Source organism: Amphiura filiformis, chromosome 16 (genome assembly GCF_039555335.1).
Source record: "Amphiura filiformis chromosome 16, Afil_fr2py, whole genome shotgun sequence".
Taxonomy (NCBI): Eukaryota; Metazoa; Echinodermata; class Ophiuroidea; order Amphilepidida; family Amphiuridae; genus Amphiura; species Amphiura filiformis.
In genome coordinates this window covers 51,800,697-51,822,560 of record NC_092643.1, presented here as the reverse complement: position 1 = coordinate 51,822,560, position 21,864 = coordinate 51,800,697, and the positions used below count along the sequence as shown (strand labels likewise).

At 36.4% G+C, this 21,864-nt stretch overlaps 2 protein-coding genes across 2 annotated transcripts; both read right to left on the bottom strand.

Annotated features, from left to right (window-relative positions):
• Window positions 1–3,217: 3,217 nt before the first annotated feature.
• LOC140136178 (uncharacterized) lies at window positions 3,218–8,824 on the bottom strand. Its single transcript, XM_072157888.1, has one exon. It carries the CDS (start codon window positions 8,781–8,783, stop codon window positions 6,543–6,545), a length of 2,241 nt encoding a protein of 746 aa, XP_072013989.1. The 5' UTR covers window positions 8,784–8,824; the 3' UTR covers window positions 3,218–6,542.
• Window positions 8,825–9,258: 434 nt separating this feature from the next.
• LOC140136426 (uncharacterized) lies at window positions 9,259–14,367 on the bottom strand. The gene is made up of 6 exons (XM_072158151.1): window positions 13,863–14,367; window positions 13,240–13,413; window positions 11,938–12,079; window positions 11,447–11,503; window positions 9,889–9,951; window positions 9,259–9,281 (listed from the first exon to the last, which is right to left on the bottom strand). The coding sequence occupies exons 1-6, from the start codon at window positions 14,349–14,351 to the stop codon at window positions 9,259–9,261; spliced, it is 948 nt and encodes a 315-aa protein (XP_072014252.1). The 5' UTR covers window positions 14,352–14,367.
• Window positions 14,368–21,864: the final 7,497 nt, after the last annotated feature.

The window sequence follows — 21,864 nt, the reverse complement described above, 5'->3', positions numbered from 1 at the left end:
CCAAAAGACAGGCAAAGTGTGGAAACCTTTTTTTCACGGATTGTAGGTCACTAGATTATACGGAGGTCAGACTAGCATTGAACCATTCAATTTTTGTCTCGCCTGATAAGGCAGGAGACTATAAATTATAATCACTTTTCTGTATGTAGGGCTGTGTGGGGGTGTGTATTGGTGTGTGTATGTGACAAATTTGGTCAAAAGTTTTGGTTAAAGTTTGCCTTCCGCCTATTTTCTCGTAGACTAGGTGTCCCACGTTCCTCAAACTTGGTGGGTGGGTGCATCTTGACCCGAGACAGAACCGGTTTGTATTGGTTAGTTGGGTCACGGTCACTGAGGTCATCTAGGGGTCATCTGAGGCCAAATTAGTAAAAACTGTCGTATGGCCATGAAACTTGGTCAACATTTAAAGCCAAATTTTTGGAAGGTCATTTCAAGGTCACCAGAGGTCATCTGAGGTCAAATTAGTAAAACTGTCGGATAGGCATGAAACTTGGTGGGTACAGTCAACATTTAAAGCCAAATTTTTGAAAGGTCATTTTGGGGTCATTAGGGGTCATCTGAGGTCACATAGTAAAAACTGTCGGATGGGCATGAAACTTTGTGGGTGCAGTCAACATTTGAAGCCAAATTTGTGGAAGGTTGTTTTGGGGTCACCAGGGGTCATCTGAGGTCAGATTAGTAAAACCTGTCGTATGGGCATGAATCTTGGTGGGTACAGTCATCATTTAAAGGCACATTTTCGGAAGATCATTTCGAGGCCACCAGGGGTCATCTGAGGTCAAATTAGTAAAAACTGACAGATAGGCATGAAACTTGGTGGGTACAGTCAACATTTAGAGCCCAATTTTTGGAAGGTCATTTCAGGGTCACTAGTGGCCATCTGAGGTCAAATTAGTAAAAACTGTTGCTTGGGCATGACACTTGGTGGGTACAGTCACCATCAGCCAGATAATCATGCCCAGCCAATAACCGCCAAATTCATTTACCGCAACCAAAAGTAATCGCAAAAGCAGGCGGTCGCGAAAGCAGGCGAGACTCGTGCTTCGAGAACCGCCTTGTTATAATAGTGATGCACAGAGGATATTATTAACATGTCTAAAATCTTGAAATTATTTTTTTTTGTCTAAAATATTGAATATCTTGCTTCATACAAAGATCTTTATAATGATAAGACAAGATGATAATAAAACACTGTTTTAAGACTTAAGTTGTAAAGTATTTTTATTTGTTCATAAATTGTCATATCAATACTTTATTATTATTATTATTATTTCTGTTTATGATTATGATATCATTTTGATTTAAAATCTCCTCGTATGAAAATCAACTTTCAAAGATAAGTAAAAAGAAAATAATAGCGCTTAAAGGCAATATTGTTCAAGGTTGCCCCGTATGGCTACAAAGCCAACAAGGTTAAACTATAACAAGAATATGTCTTTAAAAAGGACAAGTTCACAGATCAGGTGTATAGTACATGCTTTGAGCTACTTTGGTCTAACATTTAATATTCATAAATTCACCACATCACAACCAAGCTCACATTGGGCACCCCATTCCTTTTTTAAAGGATTTTTTATTAAGCCATCTATACAGGAAACAAATTTGGCTATAACTTCGAAGAAAATTACACAGTCATTTGCTCTTGCTAGCTTTCATCAAGGTCATGGTCCTGCTTTTATGAACACTAATATTATACAGGTTTATACACATGGGTTATTACAAGAGTCAATTATCATTCAATTAACTATAGATAATGGACTTAGTTTTGTGCAATGCAGTAATTTTCTGAAGTAAATCGCCTGCTGCATAGTTTTCTATACAGATGATATGTTTACTTTGTGATTAGGCCTGACCTTGACCTGCTAGTTTTGATTAACCAATCAGTAATGTGTATTGTCAGCATGTGATGGCTATAAGCCAATTGCAAACATGCATATAAAAAAGGCTAAAAAATTCCTACATTTAACAGACTCTTTGCCAGGTTTAAGGGCTAAATAGTAAGTTGTCATGTGGGGCAAGATTAGATAACGGCATACAAACTAGGGTATGAGATATTAGGAATTATTTCCTAGACTCTTAACCACAGGATTGGTGGGCTATATAGCTATTCAAGACACAGGATATGTAAGGGATAAACTGTGCATATGAGATGTGGGTGCAAGTGGTATCATTTCACTGCCGTGAAAAAACTAGCCCCCGATAGAGGGCAAGGCCTGAAGAATGAGGGAAATTGAAGTGGTAAAAAGAATTTCTGGGCCCAGTATCAATAAAAAACATCCAAGGCCGCAGGTCCAGCAGGGCTGAGGCCAGAGACTCCCATAGTTGAATTCTTTACCAATGGAGTTACATTACTAATATATGATTGCCCCGCAGGGCAAGCAAGCAAGCAATGCGTAATCTGAAGGGTGACAGACTGTCTCTATTGGAATTGGTATTTGTACTTATCCTTAATGTAACAACCTTGTTATGTAATGTAATAAACCATATATGTGACCAGCTCCAACAAAACCCGGAACAAGTCGCCAGGCATGTTTTTGAGTTATAGGCCTTTAAAAATAACATTCCCATAAAAAAAATCCAATTTTGGAATTCATAATTTCATGGTATTTGACCTTGGGACTAAGTGGACTTTCAAATCCTTGAAAGTACTTATTGAAGGTTTATTTAATCAATAATTGACAGTTTAACTATGATAATCCCTATTCAATCCTGTGTAAAGCAGGGAACTAATTAGCGCATTACTCGAAATATCAATTTAGGAAAAATATCAAGGTATCATTTATAGAATTATCCATATCTTGAAAAATATTGATGCTATTTATATACTTTTGGTATCATTTTAAAGCTAATTGTCTCGTGCTTACATTTTTGTTCAAATCATGACATGTCAAAAATGAGACTTGTTCTTGGTTTTGTCGGAACGGGTCACATATATATATTCTGTGGTGTCAAAATGTTTAATGTCATTAGTAAACTGATATACAGCAGCTTAGTTTGGAGACCAGGTTCAATTATGTGCACTTTTGAATACGGTCATGTTGGCGCAAAAAGCCAGGAAGAAAATCCAGGACTAACTTGTGGATGATGAAAGGATAGTAGTAAATAAGGGAGATGATGGATAGCGGAGGATTTACCAAGACCTATATTAAAGTAATTCACTCAACACAAATAATTTACATCAAATAATATTTTTATCTTGCATGATGAATCCTGAGGCATGAATATGACCTATTTTAGTCATTTTATTAAATGACGACTCAAGTTGTGATAGCAATCTATAAATTATATCGTCACTGGGCGGGGAAAACCTCATATGTACTATGAACCCTTGAACATGAATAAAGCTTTGTAGGTGTAGACTTTATATTCAAGAGTTTGCTTCATCCATGTTCAAGGGCCAAAGTATATGCTGGAAAAAACTCATATTTACTTTTGGCCCTTGAACATGGATAAGCCTTTGTAGGTGTAGACTTTATATTGAAGGGTTTACTTCATCCATATTCAAGGGCCAAATGTACATGTGAGGTTTTTCTCGCCCAGTGACGATATGTATCATTAAAAGATGAAAGCTATGCTTTATAAAAAATGAACCTACAATTTCCTTTCTCCAACATATTGTCAGGAAATTATCCGATTACCATATTTAGCAAACACAAGATTACATGTCATATCAAGCCTGTGATATTATTGTTAATATTTTGAACATATTTATCAGTAAAATAAAGAAAACAAACAAAATCTGTTGGCCTACTTGCACTATCATTCATGATCATAATATTTTATATTGCAGAGACAATATCCTTTGTATAAATTATGAAACTGACATTTTATAATACCCAAATTTAAACTCTTATTATAGGCACGTCAACATGGAGGGCTTTTTGTTTTAAAAGCAACATGGTTCTCAAGCAAAAACAAAAAATCTGCCATGACTGCTCATCACCAGGATTCCAATCCTTAAGTTTTCCCCCAAATTTATTCTCAAGAAATTTAGGGGATTTCACCATTTTCCCGAGTGATGCTCGAGCAATGCTTGAGCGCTACTGCCGTGTGAATGATACATTTTGTGATTCCCAAGTGCTGAAATTAACTTATGTCCTTGGTTTAATAATATTTAAAACGGTTCAATTTGGCACACTACTTGATGGGTCACAGTAAACTTCCGGTCGTAATTCCAGAGCTGACAGGCATTACGAAACTTGAGGATTCCAGGCATCAATTGAGTCATGTGGACACGCAGTGGGGGATTGACTCAGGAATCGCAATTCTCAAGCACGCCGATCCTTCAGAATTATTTGACCATCTGAACCGGGGTCTGAACATGACTATCATGTCTATTAAGAAAAGCTATCACAATGATTGATTTCCTTCTGTTAACTTTGTAATAAGGATTTGTGGTTTCTCTGGGCTATATACTAATACAATAAGCCTTTTATGGCTCAGATCCAATTCACTGGGGCCTGGCTACAGATCCCTAAGATAAGTACACACTATTAGTGAGTGCGACTTGTTGGAGGTAATGGGCCGACCTTGAGTTGCCCTCACTCTCCCTCACTCAGATTACAGTGGACAGTCAGAATTAATAGGTAAATTTTCACGGGAAAATTTTCTGGACACGTGACACCCATGGGCGCAGACATATTAGCATTATGGAATGTGACCCAGAGCACAGCGGGTGTTCTTCCAATGTATTTGAATATAGGAAGAATTCTTCCTTTGAGGCAAAATAAGTTACTTGTCGCAAGTTAATAATGTTATGGTAAGAGTTTCCGTAGATAAATATTTTTTTCCGTAGATAGATATTTTTGAAATTACGTTTTGATGATATTGTGAAAAATTAAGATAACATAATATTCAATAAATTTGCAATGCACAAATTTCTATCAAAATTGCGGTCAAAAATACTATTCCAATTCAAAATTACTAAGACTTGAATAGCGAGGTCACCGCCGGGGGTCAGAGATCAGGCTCGAGGTTACACTCACATTGATACGCATTGGTCACGTGTCCAGAAAATTTTCCCGTGAAAATTTACCTATTAATTATGACTGGTGGAGCTAGACTGAGGCCGGCCCCACTATATGAGGCCGATGTCTACTCTCATTCCTAAACATTTGTAGAATACAACACATATTTTCCAAAATAGAATCAGTCCAAAATTGACAGACTGACTGATAAATGTTTGCATTTTGACACGATTTCGATATCTACTTTTGGGTATATCTGACTTTGCAGCAATTGCCAAGCTTTCTAGAGTAGTCTTTAATACATTGCCCTACGTCTATTCAGACTACTCTTTAAATATGTCATTGAGGCATTTTATGTTGTGTTGATTAAGATTCTGCAATAGGAACATGTTATGTCCATAAAACCACTCTTGTTCTAGTCCGAGTTCTTCAAACTGCATTCTTATTGTTGCATCACACGCATCTACTGGAATGCCAATACCGTCCACCTTCAATTCCTGCAGGAGTGGCAGCTTGTGCAGATACCCAAACATCCATTTGATTCCCTGTAGCCCAATACCATCATTCATTGATATATTCAGTGATGCTATGCTCCTAATGTATTGGAATGTTAATACCAAGACAAGGATACCAGGTAATGTTATTTGGCAGTCTGCGATGTCCAGCCTTTTCAGATGACAACACTGCTGAAAGTGATGACAAAGAGCCACTATCCCCAAATCTCCTATAGGATTATGGGATAGAAGGAGCACAGAAAGACAAGGCATACGAATGAAGGATTGAGATAATGTGTATATACCCTGAAATGAGATTCCGGTGTTTGAAAGATCAAGATATATCAGACTGTGTAGGTGCTGTAATCCTCGTGATAAAGCAACAGATCCAATACGCAGGTAGGTAACTTCCACTTGACCTGCAGCAGTAGGTTTGGTAGGATTCAACTGATTATGCTGTTGAAAGAATGGAGGCAGATATATACCCGGCCCTTCAAGTCTATTGTTAGACAAATCTAACGTTTCTAATTTAGGCACCTGTAGGAGGCATTCTGAGAGAAAGCAGAAATCTGGTATAGTCAAAGAATTGTCTGATAAATTTACTTCTGTGAGATTGGGCATCCTGCACAAGGCATTCATCACTGATTCAACCGTTCTTCTCTCCCATCTCCTCAGTAACCTCAGTGCCTCTGACAAAGGCAACATTTGATGGTGTTGAGTCCTAGGATCGGGGAGTGCAATACATGTATTGAAATGAAAGGAAAGTGCTCCTTGCTGGCCAATTTGGTTTCCTGAGAATGTAAGACTTCGCAAATTCGTGCCTGGCTTGTTTGCTAGATATGAAAAGAGATCCTGGCATCCTTCCAATGTGATGGTTGTGTTGCACAATGATATGCAAGAAAGTTTTGTCGCAATGTTTTTCAGAGCACTGATTGACCAATTACTGATCTCTGTGTTCCACAAATAAAATTCATCTATATATGATAAATTTATAGCTCGAAGAAATCGAGGCAACGTTATGGAATTCAATGGGTTTATGCCTTTTCTTTCTATAGGAATAGAGGGGATCGTACCCTCAATATTAATGTACTTCCATTTTTTTTTGATCGATCATCAAAGATACCAGCTGAAGCTTTGATATGAAAACTGTCATTGCCTCGGCATCAAATTGACAAGAATTGCACCTGAAATTGGCTATGTTGGTACATGATGGAGACTCACAGAAACCGTTCAACAACGGGGAAATGTCGAGATCCCGGTCTATTGGGGACGATATCTCCAAAACATAAGGAAATGTTATCATGTGACCAATTTGAGAACCGAGTTGATGTAACATTGTAGCAACCTGTTTACTATCGTATTTCCATAGGTATGGATGACCACTAACTCCCTGCTGATAGGTAATTCCACAATTGAGTAGAATGTGAAGATGCCTGAATGGAAAATCCCCTATCATGTTGAAAAACTCCCTTGCTAGTTGGATGCATTCTTCAAATGGTGTTGTAATGTCTAAAGTAATTTTGAGAAGCTTTTGAGAATGCTTGCAAAGACATTTTGCTAACTTAGACATCCTGGAAACATCAGATCCCAAGTCATAGTTTACAACCAGTGTCGTTGGAATGGAGGAAAACTGGAAAACCAAAGCATTACATGTATATCCAATGTTGCCCTTTGGACTAATTCTCTCGAAGCAATCCAGAAAGTAGTCAAAGCAGGCCTTTAAATCTGTCTTTGCATGTATGCGACAGTGTACTTCTATTTCTATAGTATGAGCTTGAAACCATTGCAGCATGAGGTAGACTAGCCTGTAACACCTGCTCTCAAACAATAGTTGAAAACCACGTGACCATGACGGAGAAGATTTGTCCGCAATTCGTTCTAGTTTTAAGTGGCATGTATTGTTTGAAATAATATTCCCCATGCTTATAGCTACAACATGATGAATTATCATTTCAGCTGCTTTCTCACTTAATCCACAACAAAACCTGAGGATATAATCAAATGAATCCACAGATTTGGGGGTAATGTGTATCAGATACTGTTTGAATTGTGAAGAATCGTCAGCCAAAGAACCCCAATAAAATGCTGCAAAGTATTCCTGAAATGTCTTGTGAAAAAATCGGTAGTGCTGAGTTATGTGCAACCGTTTTCTTCTCCTTTCTGGTAAAACAATTCCTATACTACATGACTTGTTTAAAACCTCCGCTGAATGAAATTCCTTTGCGGAGAAGTATAGTCGATCTTCTAATAATGTGTTTAATGCCATGCTTCCTAAAGATTTGGATATGTGATTTTCAATGATATCACTCTCACTGTCATCATGTTGCTTCTCAAACCATCGCTGAGCAAAGTAATGCACGACTTCATGATACAAATCCGCAATTCTTTCAGGAAGATTGCGACTTCCACGCCATAGTACACACAGCATGGTGAGTATGACAGGAATGCAGGATAGGGAGAATAAGGACTCAGAACGATGGATTTCCTTCAGGAAGGTATCAACAAATTGTTCATCACTTTCCTCTGATGTGGTTGCCTCATTTTGCGGCTGTTTTACCCCTTCATCATCTCTTAGAAACTCCTTCGAGATAACCTTTTCATAAAATTCATCCTCTGGCGTGTATGGGCGTACTTGAAAAAACCTACCGACATATCGGAATACATTTGGCCTGGAAAACCCTGTGACCTCGACAAGACAATACTGGGTGTAGAATTCAACAACCTTATTCACCATATGAGGCCTTGTTGTTATGATAACGCAACACTCGCGCAGCATTTTGTTGCAGACTACATCCAAAATGTAATGACCTGACTTTGATTTTGTAATTTTTCCGGGAAATTCATCCGCACCATCTAAAATAATCGCTACTTTACTTGCATTTTCAACAATATATGCTTCTAATGCATCTTTGGATACTTTGGAATCAGATGGCAGTAACTGATCAAAGATAGCATCGACAAGGCTCATTTCTTGATCCATATACCTCATGTTTAATACAAAGAGAAGATCATACCGACTCAAAACTGGGGATGAGCTACCTTTGGTACTCTGAGCCCAGTCGTACGCTATTTTTGATGTCAGTGTTGTTTTCCCGCTGCCCGGACCGCCCTTTACTAAAACTCTGAGATATGGTGCTTCTGTTACTTTCTTCTGTAAACAGAAAATATCATTATAAGTATCTAATTGAACCCTTTTCTCACTATTCGATGACTTTTCTTTGAGGATTAACTCTAAATTGACAAAGATATCATCTATGTCTACATTACTGTCACTATCGAATGGTAGTAATGGTACTGTTCCTTGTTCATCTTCATAAGCCATGCAAAGCTCTTTCCTGCAGGTCTCCAAATTGAATGATACTGAGCCAGACACAGTATTTGTACCTAAATAAAGAGGAAATATATAAAATAATTAATACATAGATGCATACAAAACATTTTGAGGTGCTTGGGGTTGGGTTACCCTGAACATTTGCTTAGTGCTTTTGTTTTCATTGAAATGAAAAACAATTAACTATGCAAATGTTAAATATTATGCTTGATACAATTATTACATCACCATGGTATGATGCATGTAGAAGGAGTCATTGGTACCTGACCAGGCGTTGATAGTGCTATGGAACCAAATTAGACATGGTGCCTCATGATTTAGGGTCTGAATATAGGGTTAGAGCTGGAGATCATTTTAATTAAAAGAAATACTGAATATGGTACATTATTTGCTCACGAAATACAAGAAGAAATCTATGGTCTGGTGCCATATTCGGAATACGGCACCAGACCTTAGATATTTTCTATTATCCTTTAGTTGTCAAGAATTCTGCAAAAAAAAATATCTCTAAAAAATCGTATTACCTGCGTACTCTTTATTAATATACTGGCAGGTAATATTTCCTGTATTACCTGTGTACGCCTGCGTAACAAGACTCGTGTGATATCATAAGCCTGGCGCGCATACTGCACACGTGACATGGCTGCACTGTTCAAACACAGGAAAATACTTATTGTCTGGTGCCATATTGGGTAACTATAGTATTTTGTAAAAACAAACACGGGGTAACAATTTTATCCTTTCAGTGAACATGAATTAAATTACCTTCCAACCTGTTCATAAAGCAATTTAGTTTGATAATCTGACTGAAAAGTATGCCAATTTGTTCCTTGCTTTTAATAGCAGTGTAGCCATACCATGCATCAAGTTCGTGCACATATTAGTAACCTAAATTAGGATATCGCTCACGTTATGTTACGCATATGCGCACACGTTAAAATTACGAAGGTAATACAGAAATATTACTTAACCTGAGATATGTCATAAATATTAATAGGAGTATTCAGGTAATACCAATTTTTATCCAAGTGGTGTTTGACCAATGAGATAACAGAATTCATATCAACTATAGAATAAATAATAATATAATACACACCTGCTTTGATATATTTCACATGAGCTTTGGTTTCTACCATTTCTGTCATTAACATGTCAATATCTGAAATGTAATAGGCAAACAGAGAAAAATTCAATAGAGACAGGGGCTAAGAACTTCCTGAAATTTATGAAAGTCTTCAAGAAACACCAAAACAATACAGGTGTGAAGAAGACAATCAGCCAGTCACTACTAGGATGGTAACGGATTATTACTGAAAATATTTGCAAGGTACATGTGCATGAAAATTGTCCTTCATTAGTTTAGATTGGAAGTTTCAAAACTACTTTTTTTGACCCAGTTGAGCCGCTGAAAGCGCTCCGGTGAGTGTACCAAATTTGAGTAGCGTAGAAGTATAATTTTGCTTTCTATTTACTTTTTGTTTTGTTCAACGTATGAGTCTTCACTGCAGCAAACATGATAGAAAAAAATGTAAATCACTAAAGAACTATAAATTGGCAACATTTCAAGTAAAGTATATACTGGGACACTAAATTTTTGTACTTGTTAATTTTGTAGTCATATACAGTAAGCCAAAGAATTAAGGTACCAGTTGTGTATATCCTAAATAAAGACAAATATGTCAAAATTAAAACAAGCAACCAATACCTGTGTTTAAGACCTTATTTGTTGAAATTGGTTGACAATTAAAGAAATGGTGATCTAAAACTTAATGATGAAACAAAATCAAAAGTTGCACTTTCGTGTTCAAACCAATGAAAGCACAACGCTAGTTTTAATGTGCTCAATGCGAAGCAAATGCTTTGTGTACAAAATCAGTAGGGCATGGAATGGAGAAAACTGCAACTTTTAAATTTACATCTTCCTTGGCTTCTTGGATCGTCGTGTCATTATTTCTTGAACAATATCAACGAATGGGGTCTTAAATTCGAGCTAAAAGATGCAGCTATTGGCTGCTGGTTTCAATTATGATATATCTGTCTTTGTTTAGGATATACAGGGGGTGAACATAACTGGTACCTTAATTTTTTGGCTTACTTTTGCAAAGTGTGGATTCACAAGACATTTCAGGAATACTTTGCAGCATTTTATTGGGCTTCTTTGGCTGATGATTCTTAACAACAATTCAAACAGTATCTGATACACATGGCACCTAAAATATGTGTTATACAGAGACCCCCACCCAAAAAAAAAAAGGCGGCAAGGAATCAATATATATTTCAATGTGTTAATTTACCCAGATCTTTAATTTAAGGGGTATTACACCTGCCCAATTTTAATGCCTATTTTGCATTTTTCTCAAAAATTATAGCGCATTGGTGACAAGAAAGATATGTATATTATAGGGGCAAGGACAACAACTACTGCACTGGAAATTTTATTTCTGCAATAAGGGAAAACCAATATTTGATTAATAAATCAATAACTACTTGCCTTGAGTTGCTGAATTTTCAGTGCAGTAGTTGTAGTCCTTGCCCCTATAATATACGTATCTTACTTGTCACCAATGCGCAACAATTTTTGAGAAAAATGCAAAAATAGGCACAAAATTGGCCAGGGGTGTAGTACCCCCTTAAAACATCATGAATATTAATACCTCTTTGATGCATTTGTCTGGATTCTTCAATATTCTGGTGTATTTTCAGAGTTTCGTCTGCAATAAAAAATAAAACAGAAGTTCTGTGTTAGTATAACATGGAACAAGTTACAAATTGTTGCATTAAGTTAAGGGCTTGGTCACGTACCACCTTTGCACAGTATTTTATGGGATCTCATAGTACATCAGACACACCAAATTGCATTCTGAATACCAGAAATGTCCTTCTGATATCAAATAAATTTGATTTTATGAAATACACCATATAATACAAATTTTATGGCAAATTATTAAAAATTTACATTTTTGACATTTAACGGTCCTCGAAGTGAACTTAAAAATCTAATGATATGTACTTAAAGTGTATGTAGCTGGGAGGAAAAGGAGACGATCATAACAAAATTTTGATCTTTCGTATTGAAGATACTAAGTATACAAATTTCATAAAAGACCTAAAAAATTTTGTAGTGAAATATGAAGCCATAACAAACCTTTGACAGTTTTCTCAATGGATGCCACTGTTCCTCTTAGCACATCACACATAGTTGATACCATATCTGTTGCACATCCATGAAGCACATCTCGCAGTGCTGTCTCCATTTCGGATGTAAATAGTATTGCAGAAGTACAAATCTGGAAAGGTCAGAGTTGAATTTGTTGTAATGGAAAATATAGGATATCAGATAATGGCATATCCTTCATTTCAAATAAATTATATGATTTTATAAGTTTCCCACTAAAGTTAGGAAGTTTTTAACGGGTTCGCCACCGGACAAGTTTGGAACTGTCATTAAAGGTCAGAATATCTGAACACTAAAGAGCTACAAAATAAAAGAAGGAAAGAAGATAAGAGAGTCTGGCATTTGCTGAACATGCTTGCAAAGAAGGCCATGATGAACCTCTTTGGGATGAAACCACAAAACTAACACAAGTTTCCCACTTGGGGATGACCTGTGAAGCATTAGAAATCAAAATCAATGAAACTTCTAACATCAATAGAAATAACAGCAAAGACTCCGTATGGAGCCAACAACCAATCACAATGCTGCTAATCACTACCACGTCCGCAATGAAGTGATAATACACTCATCACTAATCCATTCGTTGTCAAGTGATCATCTGACGTCATTCTGTATGATCACTGACCTCAAAAGCAAGGTGCAGCTAGCCTATTTATTTAATAATAATACAAAGAGGTATGGGACAACCTACTTTGTTGCAAACAGCAGTATTGCATCAGCAGATAGGTGAGGTCTGCTTGTTTTCTGTTGACAAGGGGCAGTCCTCAATGAACAGCTCTCTTCAGAGTCACCATTTTACTTTTTTCTGTTGACAAGGGGCAGTCTTCAGTGAACAGATCTTTTCAGGCCGCCAAAACTTTACGACGAGGTCTGCTTGTTCTCTGTTGACAAGAGCCAGTCTTCATCAGTGACCAGCTCTTTTCAGAGCCACCAAAAAACTTTTACATTAACAGATGGGCAAGGTTTGCTTGCTCTCTGTTGACAAGGGATAGTCTTGATCGATCAGCTCTTTAGATAATTCATTATTAAAATTTGGCATTTTGGGCATAAAAAGTTAGAAATTTTTCAAATTTCTTACTTTGACTGGGGGAAGGTGTGGGGAAAAGCCAAAAATTGACAGGGGAAATTTCACCATCCCCCCTTGGCACATGGTCATGGTAAAAGTTGTTTCAAATGTTTAAATAGTTTCTTGTTTGTGTGAAAAGCAAAACAAAGCAAACAATTCATTGTTAATTAGGAGAAGCTACTTTGGATTGTATTATAAGCATGTACCTGGTTTAGTTGTGTCTTTATATGCATGGACTTTGCTACATCGAGATGGTGAAGATCTTCTAGGCAAGTAATGAAGTCCTCTATGTCTTGAATGTACTGCATCATTTCTTGGTCACTGATGTGTAGATCCGACTCCAATTTAGAATGGGCAAGAGTGTTCCTTATTACAGCTACCTATACAGAATATGCATGGACGAAATAAGAACGGAGTATATACCTTTTAAATGAATTGCCTTGGTTCTTGATTGGGTGGGACATCTATAATAATAGTCTTACAATTATTGTCCAACGGATGTGTCTGTAGTACAAAAGTTCTTTAGTGTAAAGGTTTTTTGTTGGAATATTGAAAAGGATTTCTAGTTCAAATTTCGAGGAAAAAAAAAGTTCTTTAATCCAAATATTAAAAGGGGTTCTTTAAGTCGGAACATTGAAAAGGCATATTTGGACTAGGCCCCGGGCCACTTGTATTCCGGATTGGATATCATGCTTATGCATGAACTTTCAAAATGGTCATTATTTTGCAGTGGCCCTTTCAAACACCTTATTTCTGATTTTTGACATTTTGTCTTTGTGTAATCCATAGAAATAAAATTGAATTGAATGAATTTATTGCATAAAAATACCTTGTTAATAGTTGCATATGGATCAGGATATCTGCCGGTGCCGTGGTTCATCTGATGAAATTCACCAAACCCAAGCATGATTTTGAGTATGCTTGCAGGATCATAATCCTCTATCTTGGTTTGGCTTTGTCCAGGAGGTAGATGAAGAGCAAAGGCATTGGCAGCTTCCAATGGGTTGGTATAAAGATGACTTGTATCAACATTTCTCCACGCTACAGCTGATTTAAACGCCACTTTCTCCAATGCACTTCCCCATTGAATGCAATTTTGGCATGAGTTTTGTTTCGCTTTTGGCTTGCATTTTGTGGGACAAGGTTGAGCTTGCATACCACCAGCACATTGCAGTAGACCAGTCTGTATCTGCCTTGCATGCCATGATCTGATGGCAGACTCAAGTTCAGGAGCAGTCTCCTTGCAGATATAATGAAGAACTTGACAGACTTTAAGAAAGTTGGTAGGAGGTTGATTAATTGTACTTGATTGCGCCATATTGGTATTATGATTGGTAGTGCGGTATTAAGCAGTGTGGTTACCGTTTAAGTATCACTTACCTAAATAACATGAAGAACAAACGTATTAAAATAATTACTGAATATCAACAATCATAGAAAATGCGTTAATGATTGACATTAACATGCTAGGTCTATACAGAAGTTTTGCACACACAAAAAAACACTTTTAATATACACACCAATATTATTAACAAACTACTCACCCAGCACCTGCTAAACCCCTACCTATGCCTGCTGTTAACCATGGACAAAGTGTACAGACAACAGAGAACGTCTGAATCAAAATTTAATCGCAAAACCGAGCACCAAAATGGCGGATATTTTCATAATACCAAGTAACTGAAATCGCTATTTTTTATGGACAATAGCAGAATGATCTCAATTCCAGTGGTAAAGTTCATTAACATCCAGTCAACAGTCATAGCTCAAAATTTGACCTCAACTTGTGGAGTATGAGTTATTGTACCCGAAACATTCTATGAATGTACAAATATATTGGCCTTTAAGAACTGTGCCCTGGCGTGATGACAGACTAGGCTGCTGGAACAGGGTTGCCAAAAAATTCCAGCCCTTATCGCGGGTGAAATAATCGAAAAGTCACCCAAATTTCATTGGTTTCTTTGGGACAGGAAACTATCAAAAGTCATGGGAGCAAATGTTAAAAAGTCACCCATTTTCATCTTAACCATTTGTTTCTATGGGATAGGAAATTGTTGTTGTGGGGGAAATCTTTAAAAGTCACCCAATTGGGCTACCAAATCGTGGCAGCCCTGCCTAGTGATCATTACCTTGTTTAGTTATCAGTGACTTTTGTACCTTGGTCCTATACAGAGTTGCCAACTTACCCATGATTGGGTAACTAATTGGGTGACTTTTGAAGACTTTCTCTGCCACTTTTGACTATTTCTGGTGTTATAGAAACTACTGAAATGTTGAAGCAAATATTTGGGTGACTTTTTATTTTGCTCCTGGGACTGATGCCAAGTTCCTAACGCATAGAAACCAATGATTTAGAGAAAATGGGGTAAACAAATGTTGATAACCCTGCTATATTGTTTATTCATTAGTGACATCTGTACTTACACTGATATCCCATTCTATAGTTAAATAGTAAATTGAAATTAAATTGAATAGATTTTGTTAATTAAACAGCCGGCCGGTGACAAAAAGCCATGTCACCAGCTATTTCGAGCAGATAATCATGCCCGTGTTGTCAATTTTTTATACCGTTCAAGGTATCCAATCAGGTCCTCTAGATTTCAAAACATATAAAGAAAACAAAATTATTAGTTAACTTACCACCCACTACCTTTAATTCTTAGTTGTGTGACCTAAGATCTTAGTAGAGACCCATTTTTGGGAAATATGAAGTGTCAATGTAACCTGTAGTATACTATTTAATTGAGAAAGGTTCTTTTTCAGATCCAATAAAATGATACTCACACAGAAATATTTCAATTCCTATCAGGAATCTTGTTCATTCTGGTTCTGGTGTTTCTAGTTGTTTTTTTAGAACCGGCAACAATTCTGCCTTGATGACATCACCAAACTGTCTTTACTGAGTATTTATGACCTGGTCATAAATTTTGTCCAGTCTGTAAGCTTCCTTGTCTTTGTTCATGGTGTCATTCCCCCAACTTCTGATCCAAATTGCTTCCTTTAGCCACCGTGGTGTTTAGTCTGATTCTAAATCAATGTGCAACATGTTCTGCAATAGCTGATCTGTGGATTTCTGAAGCGGATTGTTTGTTTGTTTTTTTGAAAAACAAAGCAAGAATTGGAAGAAAATAGCAAGGAAAGGAGAAAGAGGAGAAAGCCACTCCCAAACACAATTGTACAATTTTACGCTTAGCCCTTACTATGTGAAAAAGGAATTTCAATCTCAAGCCCCAATGCAAAGGATGCTTTTCTTTGTGACCTAGTGAAGCTCTTGATGCTTAATTTTGTAACTATTTGATTAGTGTTCTGTTAGTCTAGTTTCAAACAAGCGACCCATTTTCAAGAAATCTCTTTACAAGTCACAATCTGTAAATATTGCCTTCAAAAATCTTAACTCCTTGATTTTTTTCTCTATTTGCAGGAGGATTCAGCAGAAACCACGGTGACTGACCTAATCATCAGCAATAACATCCCAGCAACATTCCTTATCCTCCTACTAGTCCAGTTCTTCCTGATGATCATCGATAGAGGCATCTATCTACGCAAAAGTCTCAAAGCCAAATTCATCTTTCTCATTCTAATGGTTATCTTAGTCCATGCATGGATGTTCTTTCTTCTACCAAAGATTAATAATAGGTAGGTCAAGTAAATGTAGAGTCATTGCACAATTGAAGACCTGAGCACAAGAAGACCGTAAGTCCACTTGGCCCCACAACATGTATACACTAAAATTACGTATAGTTTCTTAGGGTTTTATAATGTTTAATGTTCCAGGGTGACAACATCATGAAAGGTTGTGAAAGATTTGTTTTGGCCCTTGAACATGTATAAAACATTACCAAAGTATACGAAATTTATACAACTTTGGTGTATACATGTTGAGGGGCCAAGTGGACTTACTTCTTGCGCTCAGGTCTTCAATTGTGACCCGTTCCGACAAACCAAGAACAAGTCGAATATTTGACATTTCATGATTTGAATAAAAATGTAAGCACAAGACAATAAGCTTCAAAATGATACCAACATTATTTACATAGCATATTTTTCAAGATATGGATAATTTTGTAAGATAAAGGTATGTCTAGATCTTGTTCTGTTATTTGAATGCAATTAAGTCAACAGGTCAAATATGTGCGTGTGTTGTCTGTACAACGTGTACTTTTTGGGCCCCTTCTGCACCAACAGGTAGGGTGATAATGTGTGATGAGTTGTGGTGCTGTATACATTTGTGTAACATTATTTTCATATTTATGCCAATTGATTATCTCCTTTGCATAATAGTGCCAAATTCCATTTATATACTCTTCAAATTCAACTGAAACAAAATAAACCAGATTGAAACTTCTTAGGGTAATAATACATGATGAGTATTTCATGCTGTATATTTTCTGTCATGTTACTTGGATAAATATGCACCGTGTGGACATAATATTTTTTTAATATGGTAGAAACTGTCCAGTTGTTGCCGATAGTGTAAGTTTATATTTTTGCTAAAATATGAGAGTCATCAATTTGCTTTTCTCAAAATGCTACCTACATGTATTTCTTTTTAAATGTTTTGGGCCATATAACTATGGACTGTATACTTCCTTTTCACATAAAAAGTACATAATTCAAACATTCTTGATTTTGCCCCAACAGGAAATTTGTAGACAACACTCCAGCTCAGCTGTGGTATTTCTTCAAGTGTATATACTTTGGGTTGTCAGCATTCCAAGTACGATCTGGGTATCCTACGCGTATCTTGGGGAATTGCATCTGTAAAAGCTACAGTATTGTCAATCTGGGCATGTTTTATTTGTAAGTGTATTTAATATCTTTTAGATCTTCGTCTGGCAGATAGTTGGGTTCTTGTCTTCATTGGAAATATAAATAGGCAAGATTAGGAAATCAATTTGGGGGGAGGTCTAAAGTTAGGGAAATGTTTATATGAATTAAAGGAAAGCAACAAGGAGTAAGGAATGATGTGATCAATCAGGTTGGACCAAAGAAATAAGAACAGGAGAGTTTAGACTCTATATTATAACCCTCTGTAAATGCTATGGGAAATCTGACATCAGGCCTTGCCGTTTGAGGCGAGCGATCGCTCTCGCTCGCCACCGCTCGCCCAAACTCGATTTCTAGTGAGCGATTTTCCACTCGCCATGGACACTAAATATCACTCGCTGCGAATCAGCCAGCGAATCAGCAAATTCAGTATTTAATCGATTTTGTACCCCTCAAAGTGAAGAAAGGTACAAATGTGAATACCATTTTAAAACCGAAGCTCCAACTTGATTATACCCCAATAAGTGTATTGTGAAAATTCAACCACTCGCCTAGCATCATGCTAGCGAGTGATTAACCACTCGCCTTTAAAATCTAGACGGCAAGGCCTGTGACACACTGGATTGTTACTCATAGGACCAAAATAGTGAAGCTCCAGAATTCATATATTGACACCAACATAGCATACACACATTATTTCCCCCCTGCATGCATGAGTAATACACAAATGGGGTGTGTTTGTTGTATACACTGGTAACAAGGACACACACAAGAAATCTCTGTACAGCAGTGAACGCACATCCATGGTTTCTGGACAGTGTTTCTAGATTTTAAACATATTAGAAAGTGTTAAAGTAAATGAGCACAGTTGCCAATGTAGGGTGAGTCCATAATTCAATAGTAAAAACTTAACATTCGTGTATGTGTCCACGGTTGAATAGCAAAAATTCAATTGAGGGAGAGGGTGACGTTCTTGGTTGCCGGTGTTTTGTAGGTTTGTATGTGGGGTGGGGATGCATGCATGTGAGTGTGTGTGTAAGTCTCGTAATATGAAACTAAATGATTTCTTTATTCCTACAATAGATGGAAGTTATGTCCATTTGTATTGGAGTTACGTATTCTTATGGATTGGATTTGGACCAAGACTACACTGACATTAGATCATTGGGTTGTCGTGGAAGATATCTTCAATGCGGCATACATTATAAAATGCTGGAGGGATTTTGAAAATGTAAGTACTAAAAACAGTATTTTGTTTGCATTTATATTTGTTTGATTAAATAAAATAAGATATCTGTTAAGGGGACAGGGGCATGCATGGTCACTTTTTAAGACAATTGTATCTTTACAAGTAATGATGATAAGTACATAAAAGTATACATTTTCAGAATGGGAATGATGCAAGGAATCAATTAGCATAGCAGATTTCAGACAAAATGAACAGTTTTTGGGTAAAGTGCCAAATTTGATTTTTCATGCCAATTTAAGCTTTGTTGAGGCGTTGTTCTGCATCTCAATATTTTTCTGCAGCGGGAATGCTCTGTGGAAAAAGAACACTGGTGCATTTATCGCAAAAGCAAATCCACACTAAGACATGAAAGTAAACTATATACTGATCCTTACCCAGCAAACACAAAAACGTTTTAAAAACGTTTTAAATAAGTTAGATTTTGGCTTTTGGTTTAGGTAAAAACGTTTTAATAACATTAAAATGTCGGGTTATATAAAGGTCATGATAACGTTTTAAAACGTTTTGTATGAAAACACACTACAACAATATTTTCAAATGTTTTCAAAAATGTTATTGTAAACTATTTTTGCAAACATTTTGCCAAATATTGTGTCAATACTTAAATAACATTATGTTAAAATATTTGAACCCAGCAAACACAGAAATGTTCTTAAAATGTTTTTTCCAAACCTTTTAATAACATTTAAATGTCGGGTTATATAAAGGTCATGAAAACGTTTTTAAAACGTTATTGAAAATATCTTGGTCAAACATTTTTTGCAATATATTTTTTCTACCCCAAAATAACATTCTGTTTAGAATGGTTTGTATCAAGTTTTCAAGAATTTTTTGGAATGTTATTAAAACGTTTTTATACCCTTTATATAACCCGACATTTAAATGTTTTCTGTAAAACATTTTTGTTTGCTGAGCATTAATTAGATTATCAAAAATGTTTTTTAAGGTTATGAAAACGTTTTATACTCTTAATATACCCTTTATATAAGTCGACATTTAAACGTTTTCTGACAACCTTTTATAACCTTATGCGAATGATGTTGAAAACGTTTTGTGTTTGCTGGGTAGCTACCTTTTGAACCTGACATAATTTGCCATTTTGAAGCAGTTCAATAACACTTGTTAAATTCTATCCTAGGAATATCCACATTTAAGAGGTCAGGAAAAGGAGAAGATCGTCAAGTATTTGCAAGGAGGAGGGATGTTGCTTGGTATCATCTTCATCATTTGGTTTCCTCTTATTCTCATCTCATTGTCTAATACTGCTACCATCAAGAACCCACCATCAGAAGCACACTTCACACTGCAGCTTGGGAGATATGAGGTATGACAAGTCAGTTTTTTTTATTCTCAAGATGGGAACAATGAAAGATCTGACATGTATTTTCTCTATGCCATTTTTCACTGTGATGTGCCAGTGATGTCAACATGTTGAGGAGGCTGTTTCGGATATCAACGTTTGCACAGTATTTTTTGTGGGATATGAGTGCACATCAGACATATCAAATTGCATTCTGAATACGAGGAATGTCCTTCTGATATCAAGTAATTTTGATTTTTTTTAATTGGGGATATAAAACACATTTTTGGGCAAAAATTGATATTTGTTTTTATTTTTCATATTTAACAGTCCTTGAAGTAAAAATGTATAAATCTACTGATATGTCGGATTTTCCTCCCAGCTACATACACTTTAAAAAGTGTATGTAGCTGGGAGGAAAATCCAACGATTATTTGGTAATTTTGACCTTTCGTAGCAGCACTGTGATGGTAAAATCTTCTTGATGGTAAAACATGGAGAGGCTGATGGTATAATTGATCAATGGCAATCAACCAATGAATAGTTTTGAATTTATGTATGACTGATATAATTAGAATTTATTAAATATCCCATTTCATATTTGCTTAAAGTGGGTGTTGATTGTAATCAAATGGATGAAATGAGATTTTTTTCTGTGATCAATTTTATGTAGCCTCTATTTGTAATGAGAACACAAGAAGAAGACTTGGAACCTATCAGCGATGCAGATTGGCACAAACTCAACATGAAATTTGAAGAAGATTTGGTATGTATTCACTCAGTTCAGTGGTTAAACTTGGGGGTTATACTGGGCCAATTTTTTTTCAATTTTACAATAATTGGGGAGTTAAGGGGTTGCAATTTTCTTGGGTTGGTTTTAGGGGTTGGGATTTTCTTATTTTGGGGGGATTGAGTTAGCAAACAAAATCATTGGATTTGGTAACCCCCACACTTCCAACATGGCATGGGTGGGAGATATTTCCCCCTTTCCCCCTCCCACTGGCTCTGTCACTGACAACAGCTATATACATGTAAACTGTTTTTGATCAAATTTAGAAGGAAATTAATATAGCAGTTTATACCAAATGTGTTTCAAGTTTTAGAGATTCAGGTATTGATGTTAAAACTATTTATTGAGTACAACTACATCAAAAATGTGGGTTTAAGATTTGACACTACTTTAAAGTGTTGTGGTTTGGTAGTTCACAACATCTTGCGAATGGTAGTCAGCTTTGGCAAAAATCGGATTGCTCATTTCATAGCGAGTGTGTAGAAGAATTCAAATATCACAGATATACTTTTGTAGGTCCTGTGGTTCTTGAGTTATGTTGTAACAAGGCTGAAACACCTGCAACACTTACATAAACGTACATAACTCATTAACAACGATAAATCAAGCAAGGTTTGAAAGTATATGGTTTGTAGAATGAACTTTAGCAAAACATCAAAGTTTTATTTTTCAATAATATATTGATTTACATAATGAAAATCGATATTTTTTGGCTGCTTAGACCA

Bases quoted from the DNA above. Each gene is read 5' to 3' on its own strand.
- LOC140136178 (XM_072157888.1), bottom strand. From the start codon at position 8,783: ATGGCTTATGAAGATGAACAAGGAACAGTACCATTACTACCATTCGAT.
- LOC140136426 (XM_072158151.1), bottom strand. From the start codon at position 14,351: ATGGCGCAATCAAGTACAATTAATCAACCTCCTACCAACTTTCTTAAA. The intron at 9,952-11,446 runs GTATTAATATTC...ATTACATTTCAG, and splicing joins CAGACAAATGCATCAAAGAG to ATATTGACATGTTAATGACA. The intron at 9,282-9,888 runs GTGTGTATTATA...TTTTTTTTGCAG, and splicing joins TGTGAAATATATCAAAGCAG to AATTCTTGACAACTAAAGGA.